General features: G+C 44.9%; 1 protein-coding gene across 1 annotated transcript; it reads right to left on the bottom strand.

Moving 5' to 3' along the window:
- LOC118094056 (primary amine oxidase, lung isozyme) lies at positions 1 to 8090 on the bottom strand. The gene is made up of 4 exons (XM_060274222.1): positions 6608 to 8090; positions 2747 to 3032; positions 1174 to 1303; positions 1 to 943 (listed from the first exon to the last, which is right to left on the bottom strand). Exons 1-4 carry the CDS (start codon positions 8088 to 8090, stop codon positions 659 to 661), a joined length of 2184 nt encoding a protein of 727 aa, XP_060130205.1. The 3' UTR covers positions 1 to 658.
- Positions 8091 to 8609: the final 519 nt, after the last annotated feature.

Genomic DNA, 8609 nt, shown 5'->3' with positions numbered 1-8609 from the left:
TTCAGCAAAACGGTGCCAAAGACACCAAATTTATTGAGTTTTGGAGGTGTGCTTCCATTAAAACAATAATCAGTACTGCTACTTGCAGAAATATCAAATTAAAAAATTACATATAATTCAGGTGTATTAAAAAGAATAACCCAATGTACTGCTTAGCTTTTGACTTCAATTTCCTCCTACCCTATCCCTGCTTTTTGCTAAACAGATCTAGTTTTGGATTGACACTGGCAGAACTGATGTGCATAAATCTTCCTGACAGGCCATTTGTGAGCAGCCACATACTAAATTTCTTGGTAATAGGCTTGAGTTTACTGGAAGGCAAATGGCATCGTAAATTGATAGTCTGCTAGGCAAATATGGTCACTTGTGCTATCACAGCCGCAGGCACACTGCAGCTTTGTGTGGCAAACAGCAAGCGATGTAAAATGCATGGTGATCTAATTGTCTGCCCAGCACAGTGTCCAGGCAAAAGATTCTTGCAAATGAAACTAGCAAACATGTGCAATGTGTGGAAGCAAGGCTTAAGATTTGGGTTTCAAAGACACTGGATGGAGCTGGGATTCGCTGCTCTTGGTATACACAGATTTCATGCTGAGCTGTTCAGCAGCCACCCACCCTCTCCCTAACTCAAAACATCCCCACCCATAATTAGAAGGCATCAGAGCACCGTCATGTTTTGGAAGCCCTCATAAGTGAAAGGTGGGAAGCTGGGCAAGCACGCAGCTGTTTTTGGCACACAGGCGAGGTAGTTGACGTCGCAGGATGTGGGGTCCTGCTGGCTGCTGAAGAAAACGCTGTCTGGAGAATCCATGGAAGGATCATCGTCAAAATAGTTGTAAGGCCTCAAAAAGAAGCCAATCACGTTCCCAAGCGTTGGAGTGTTGGGAATGTCCTCAGCATGTGGAATATGCAGGAAGCCGGCGGTGATCCAGGCAACCAGGTCCTGCCAGAGGGAGACACAACGAACCATGTTAAAGGGTTATCCAAGGGAAAGGCCTGGTGAGAGAAAAGGATGGTGCAGGAGAAGCTTCAGATAAAATGAGCCGCTGTTGATGCACTCCCATGATATCTGCTCATCCTGTATATTTTTAAATATATCCAAAGTTTCCAGTCGCTGTGTGGATTCAGGGTGATAGCGTAGATCTGTCAGTGCCCATAGGGATCACGACTCACCTCATTGATAATGCTCTCATTGTTTAGGAAGTCTGCAAAGGCCACTGAAGGTGTCCATGGGTCCATCTGGTTATAGATACTGGTGCTAAATGGTTCCTTCTCTTTCCGTTTGGTGACAGCCAGCTTGTACCTGAAAAGCAGTTCACAGCTGAGACTACTGTGTGGAATCCCAGCTACCCTAGGAAGGAGATCCAGCAGAAAGCTACAGAAGAGGGGTGGTTAGTATGCTGCCTTCCAGGTGTTCTGCTCCAACTCCCATCAACCCCAACCAACATGGTCAATGGCCGGCAGGGAGTTGTAGTCCAAAAACATCTAGAAGCCCACGGGTTCCCCACAGTTGCGGTAGTGCTTGACTTTGGTCATTCTCTCAAGAAGGTGGATAGGCTCCCAAATTTAGCTTCTCTAGAGCTGCCTGCCACTTTGGGGGTTTCTAGCTTGTTAGAATCCATATCTTCTTTGACAAACAGAAACACCACCTCCAGAATGCTCTTCCCTGTCCTTCCTATTGAGTAGTATCCAGAGATAATAACCATGCCCCACCAGCTTTCTCTAAGCTACCAGATTCCTCACAGCTTGACTGTGAGACTTCTAGCATGACCGTATCAAAACATATACACTGTGTGTCTCTCCACATATCTTTGGCACGCGTGTTTTGCCCTGCAGTGCTTTGAACTTCTATCATGTGCTCCTGTGCAATGTCTAGTTCTCCCCTATACATTTTGGGCAATCATGAACATTTTCACCCTCATCCCTAGGGAATGATTTGTCCCAAACTGGACCCTCCTCAGCTTCTGTTGGCTTTTGGCCCATGATCAGAATGAAAGTGGTTCTGTGACTTTATATCTACAGTATCTATCATCTATCTATCTATCTATCTATCTATCTATCTATCTATCTATATCTATCATCTATCTATCTATCTATCATCTATCTATCTATCTATCTATCTATCATCTATCTATCTCTATCACACACCAGCAGTCTGGTTCCTCTCCTTTGTACATTCCCCAGAGCATAACAAATAGTTTACCTTCCTCCTGACACCACATATTGAGACGTCTCAGCTGTGCCTGTCTAGCTTGCCCTGTCTACTGTACACGGAACAGGTAGCATTTCCGAGAAAGCTACCTTGAACGTCCAAGTTTTCAACTTCTTACATAGTGGCCTAACTTTTGTTTCCTGGACCACATGACTACATATTCTGCTGAGCCCTGGCATTGGACATCCCCCCCTGGCAAAGTTTCGGACATCATCAAAGTTTGCAGGGACTCAGATAGAGCCGGGAAAGAGACAGAGTGATGGACACAAACCAAAGCACTCAAAATCTCAATACCCTTAGAGTTAAGGAGCCTCAATTTCATGAAGAAGGGCCATGGTATGTATAAGGCCTCTGTTTCAGTCCTCAGCATCTCCAGGTAGGGCTGGGAGAGAACACCGTCTGACATCCAGAAGACGTGCCAGTCAGTGTACAGTAGACAATACTGAGATAGGTGAACCAAGGTCAGTATAAGGCAGCTACCTATGTCCCTGGGTTTCCCATTTGGGTTTCAGCATCTAAAAATTAGTCACTTACCTTCCCCAACTGATGGCTCGCTCCATTGGATCTGTTTCTGGCAGGTGGTCTCCAGAAAAGCTGACCATCTGGATCCGATAGCCTTGCTTATGGCCCCACTTGTTTGTGCTGTTGGCGGCAAAATATATGTGCCTTGGCATGTTGTCGTGAAGGCGGAAGGCAGCCTTGTTCTCAGTGTCCAAGACTTTCCTTACTATCTTCATCCGGTGGATCTTATTCTCTGGGCTCCAAGGGGCCTTGACTGTCTCAAAAGCCATGTCATTGGCTACCAGGGAATTTTTCACACCTAGCAGAGAAAACAAATGCAGACAACTGTCGAGACACCATGTTTTTCAGCTGCTTGGTCATGTCCACACAAGCGCAGCTTTTGTTGACATGGAAATGCAACCATGAGTGCCAACTCCTAGAGTCCAAGGCACTTTGTGTCCCCCAAATATTTTTAATGATCCCCAATGTTCAGATGGCAGAGGAGGGCAAATGTGGAGCCAGGCGTGGTGCAGCTTTGGTGGCTTGTGGCTCCTTCTCCTCCCCACCATATGGGGTGGGGTGGGGGAAGCAGCCGATGGCACAGCAAGACAAAGAAGAGGAGGCTGATACTGGAGCCAAGAGTGGCATGATGTGGCTCAGTGGTTGGCAGCTCTTGCTGCTGCTGCCACCACTGGGGCAGCTTCCCCCATCTTTCCCGGCCAAGGAAGGGAGAGGACAGGGGCTACTGGCCACTGGGGTCATGCTCAATATTGTACATACTGACTGGGCTCTCCATTGCTCCTTCATTGCCAACCCTACCTGGAGATGCCTGAGCTTGAACCTGGGACCTTCTGCATGCAAAGCAAATTTTATACCACTGAGCTACAGCCCTTCCCTTACATTGTGGCATCGTGGTGGTATCATAGTTATGGGAGAGTTCATACACTCTGTGGCATTTGGAACTGCTTGGTTTATGAAACAAATCACAGCCAGGTCAACTGTGTGTGGGGTTCTATAGCCACTATGCTCCATAAAAAAATATCTGCTGGCCAATTATAAATGCAGTTACCTGGGTGGTCGTTCTAACTGGAAGCCACCCAAGTTGCATGCCAAATACCTTACACCTGGATCCTATCTGCTGGACCGAGGTCAGCAAAGACCATGCTATGGTCATAATCTCATCTATTTTCACGCATCTAGAAGTGGGAGTAGATTTCACAGGCTGCTGAGCTCGCTCCTCCCTGTAGAAGAATGAGTCTACAATGGTCTCAGCAAAATAAGCAAATGCAAATAACTTGCAGAACCACCTTCAGCATTGCTGCAAATCAGGTTCCTTGACACCTGCGGGGACATGTAAAGTGCTGATTCCAGATCTAGACAGCATTTGTCAGGCTCCAGACAGATATGAAGAGATGATTAAATTTGGTGGTATTATGTTCTGCTGAACTTTAACTCATTTTTATCTTGCTATTTTAAAATGCCTACTGTACTTTATTTGGCTTGAGCTTTCTTAGCTGCCTTGCAGCAAGCTATAAATATTTTAATAAAAACAAATCAAAGCTTAGACACTAAGATAAAATAACCTCAGGAAGTTCATCAAAGGAAGGCTTCCCATCCCTTCCTCCACCTAACTGTGGTGGCCTAAAAGAGCCTCATGGGAGGGTTGAGACCCTCCTGAATAATTTCTGATAGGCTGGAAGGGAAGAGGGGGAGACTGCCAGAGGGTCAAACTAAACATTACTCTAAATGTGTAGTGCACACACTGGTCCCCCCCCTTTATTTAAATTACAGGTATTAAGTCCATTGCGGCCATAGCACATGCAGAGGTGAGGTTAAACCCTTCCCTCCCCAGATGTGATTTGAACGAAAGTTAGTTCTTTGCACAGCTATGAGACTTAAGAAAGGAAGGAAGCAACCAAGCATTCATTTGTGCCAAATGGTAGCTTCCTGTCCCCAAGCCTCATAACCATGTGAGGAGCCAGGTTTTATCAGAATCCTGGCTAAAGCAGGAAGGCTTAATCTTTCCCTCACTAAGCACAACAGTCTCAATGAAAATCTGGGGAAGGAGGGCAATCCGTAACTGAATAAAGAAAATCCACACAGACAGCAGCTTGCTGCACAATTGAAAGGAATGTCACATTAGCTTAACCTAGAGCCAATTTTTAGATCCAACTCCAGTTTGGGATTCTTGATCCCTCAGTAGACCACTGTGCCCCATTCCACATTTTTCAACCCATCAGAGAAGGGGTATCAGGCCCTGCAGGGGAGAAGGTGGGGTGGGGAACTTACTTGTTTGGGATGCAAGTTAAAAGAGTGTCAGAGGAGAGCTGAAAAGAAAGTGAAAAGAATTGCGTAGCAAGATGCAGCCTTCTAAACCACAGTCTGAAGGTGAGTATTTGATTTCCTAAAGGCCACAATGAGAATGAGCCCTGTTCATTTTAAGGTAATCCAATAAGAGAAGAAATTGTACTTACAGGAATATTTCTTCCCAGAATACTCCATGCCATAATTTATATTTAGGGTACATGCTTAATAAATATATCCCTGCCCCATTTTCTATGCCATTAAGACAATGTTGTCATGGCACACTGGCCAAACACATACAGGGGTACCTCGACTTACGAACGACTCGACAACCGAATTTTTCGACTTATGAATGGGGCAAATGGCCACACACTTACGAATTTCTCAACATCCGAAAGGAAACCGCGGCGGTTTTAGACTTATGTTTTTTCGACTTATGAATTTTTAGATGGGGTTGCTTCCACTTACAAATTTTTCTGTTTCCAATGCATTCCTATGGGAAATCGCGTTTCCAATGGCGCTTTTCGACTTACGAATTTTTCGACCTATGTAGGTGTCTTCAGAATGGATTAAATTTGTAAATTGAGGCACCACTGTATGTGTTTTTTCATGTTTGCGCTGTCATTATACGTCACCCATCAGCTCCAGCCTCTCCCACCTGGCCTTACACGGAATGAGTGAGTCTGTTGCTGAAATCTCAAGAGATTGCAGATTCTATAAACATACAAGTCACAAGAATACCTGCAGGCCAAAAACTGAACTTGGCTTCAGGACAGCCCAAAATCTATGTCTGTGGTAGCAAACTCCAAGTGTTGGAGACGAGCAGCAGCTCAGGTGTCCTGCAAACTGTTGTTCCATGAGCCTTGAATGCCTGTTTTTCCATTGCTCTCGGCAGAGAGAGTGGTATGAAAAGGACGTAACTTCTGGTAAGCTGTTTGTGTAAACCGTAACAAGGAAAACATATTTTAAGGAGCAACAGTTTAAGGAGGACATTGACAACTGGAATGTGTGCAGAGCAGAGCAATGAAGATGATCAAGGGTCTGGAAACCAAAGCTTATGAGGAATGGTTGAGGGAGTTGGATAGGTTTACCCTGGAAGAAAGGAGACATAGAGAAGATACGATAGCCTTCTTAAAAGTATCTGAAGGGCTGTCACATGGATGATGCAGATAGATTGTTTTCTGGTGCTCCAGAGAATAGGAAACAAACTAATGGATTCAAATTACAGGAAAGGAGATTATAACTAAACAATGGGGAGAATTTCTTGAGAGTAGATGTTCAACAGTTCAATGCACCATCTTGAAAGCTGGTGAGCTCTCCTTCCTTGAAGGTTTTAAAACAGAAGTTGGAGGACCACTTGTCAGGGATTAAATAGCTTTGGCTCCTGCATTACAGGGGGTTGGACTAGAGGACCCTTGGAGTCACTTCCAAGTCCCCCATTCTATGATTCTATGATTCTTTCTGTATGGGCTATAAGCTGTCAGCAAGCAAGCCACAAACAGGCACAGAAAAGTCACAAAAGAGACATCCACTTACCAGCAATAGAAAACACTGCAATCCATAAAAATTACAAAAGAGGCATAGACTTACCACCAATGTCCATATCCACCTTGAAATTAATGTTGTGAGTGTGAATTGTTCCCAATGTCCACTCTTCAACTCTGTTTCCAAATTCCAAGGCATCACCAAAGTAAAAAGCAGATTGAATGTACCCACTTGCATGGATCGCAACACCGATAGCTCCATTTTGATGAAACATAAAATCCCAAATATAATCATAATTACCAACTGTAGATATGGACCTGAAGACCAGAGCAGAATCGACCAACCCTCCGTAAAACGGAGGCTCTGAGCGGTCATAATGGCGTCGCACAGGGACCTCAGCATTCTGCTCAAAGATGCAGATAGAGTTTTTGCGAGTGACAGGCAACGAGGAATCAAGAAAATAGTGCCTGTCCAAATAAGTAGCCAGGTAAGGACAATCCACACCCTGGGTGAGAGTAGAGCCAGTTAAACCAAGGCCAAAGCTTAGGTCCATTAATCTGTTCAACATTGCCGCTGGAGTGTTAGAGCCATAGATGGCAGATGCATCTTGCAAGCTTAACTCATAAACTATCCTCTCACCCTTAAACCTTACATCAAAGATGTGTGGCCCCCTATTGGCATCTATGCCAAAGGCAAAACTCCAGGACATGAAGAAAACCTGGTTATTCCAGATGCGGTAGCGGGGACCACGAGGTTCATAGTGCAAGGGGCCTAGTCTCTGGTGGGGAACCCTCTGCTTCAGTGAGGAATAGCCTCCATCCAAAGGAGCCTTTTTGACCTTGGCTACTTTAACATGTCCCGTAATGAACTGTCTCTCAATATCTTCCATGTCCTCAAAGTACTGTCCATTATAGAAGACTTTTAGCACCTTCCAATGAGAAACGTCTAGGCTGCTGAAATCTACCTGGATGTCGAATCCAACCGGATGCAGATAACTGCCAGGGACATTCTGGAAATGATTAACCCACATTCTCCGGTCTCCTGATTTTAATCCAGGTGGTAATCCAGGGAAGTTTGTGAGATTGCTTCCATTGTAATATAGTACTTTCTGCATAAAGTTTGGAGCCTTGGGGTATTCCTTGTTCCTCAGGAAATTAAGGATTTCTTTGAACTCATTGTTTAAGAAAAACCTTTTGTAGTAAGGCAACTTCCCTCCATACTTCTGCACTGTGACATCTTGGTGGTACGTTGGCTTTGGAAGAGGACCTACCACAAACTCTGTGACATTTGGGTCCTCCTGGTTTCCAAAATGGAGTACAGCCAGAGCTTGCCGCGAGGGCCAGGTCCCTTGGTGGTCCAAGAATTGCAGCACTTCGGCTTTGGGAGGAAGCTGAAGGGTGATAGAAAAAATGCAGTTGTCCGATGGCTTGGCTTGAGGAGGTTCTACCAATGGCACCCCCAGGTTGTATTGCAGGTAGATCTTCACTTCCATGATCTCTTCCGGAGTTAAATCAGCAAATACCTGGCTGTAGATTCCATGGCCTCTTTCTTCCAGTCCCATCTCCTGGAGATGGCTGTCACAAAGCATGGCCTTCCCTCCTCTGCTTTGGAAAGCCCAGACCAAGATGAATATGACGGCTGTGCATAGAGCTAGAAGAAGATAAGTCAATTTCATGTTCATGTTCAGAACGCTGTAAGCAGGCTCCTAGGATTTCACAAAGCAGACTGTAGAATGCAGATTGAATCAGCAAATAGAGTATTTAGAATCCCGGATGAAGGTGAAACCAAAGTTTCGGGGAAAGACCTGCTATGCAAGTAAGCTTCAAAAGCTCAGTAATATTTTTGATCTAAGCAACCACCGATGGTATGATGCAGCTCAATGTTTCTGTAAAGAGGAAGGCAGTGATATTTTCCTTCAAGCCTTGATAACCTGTTATGCCATGTCCTCTGAACACCTTTGTTCCTAATTGAGTTAGACGCAGCCTACCGAGATACAACAAACCACTCTTAAGCAATCTTCTTTATGTAGAGGGTGCAAAAAATGTTTGGAAGAGCAAGCTTTGCAAGAAAAAAAAGCAGAACTTCCTAGTGGTTGAGTCTTCTAGCT

This window comes from Zootoca vivipara, chromosome 5, assembly GCF_963506605.1.
Source record: "Zootoca vivipara chromosome 5, rZooViv1.1, whole genome shotgun sequence".
Taxonomy (NCBI): Eukaryota; Metazoa; Chordata; class Lepidosauria; order Squamata; family Lacertidae; genus Zootoca; species Zootoca vivipara.
Note: the sequence above shows the minus strand (reverse complement) of the source record. Positions and strands in the feature narration are given on the sequence as shown.

What these genes read in the sequence shown, in the direction of transcription:
- LOC118094056 (XM_060274222.1), bottom strand. Translation starts at nt 8,090, where the DNA reads ATGCTTTGTGACAGCCATCTCCAGGAGATGGGACTGGAAGAAAGAGGC. An exon ending in CGAGCCATCAGTTGGGGAAG is followed by an intron (nt 1,304 to 2,746) that starts GTAAGTGACTAA and finishes ACTGCTTTTCAG; the next exon opens with GTACAAGCTGGCTGTCACCA. An exon ending in ATGAGAGCATTATCAATGAG is followed by an intron (nt 944 to 1,173) that starts GTGAGTCGTGAT and finishes TCCCTCTGGCAG; the next exon opens with GACCTGGTTGCCTGGATCAC.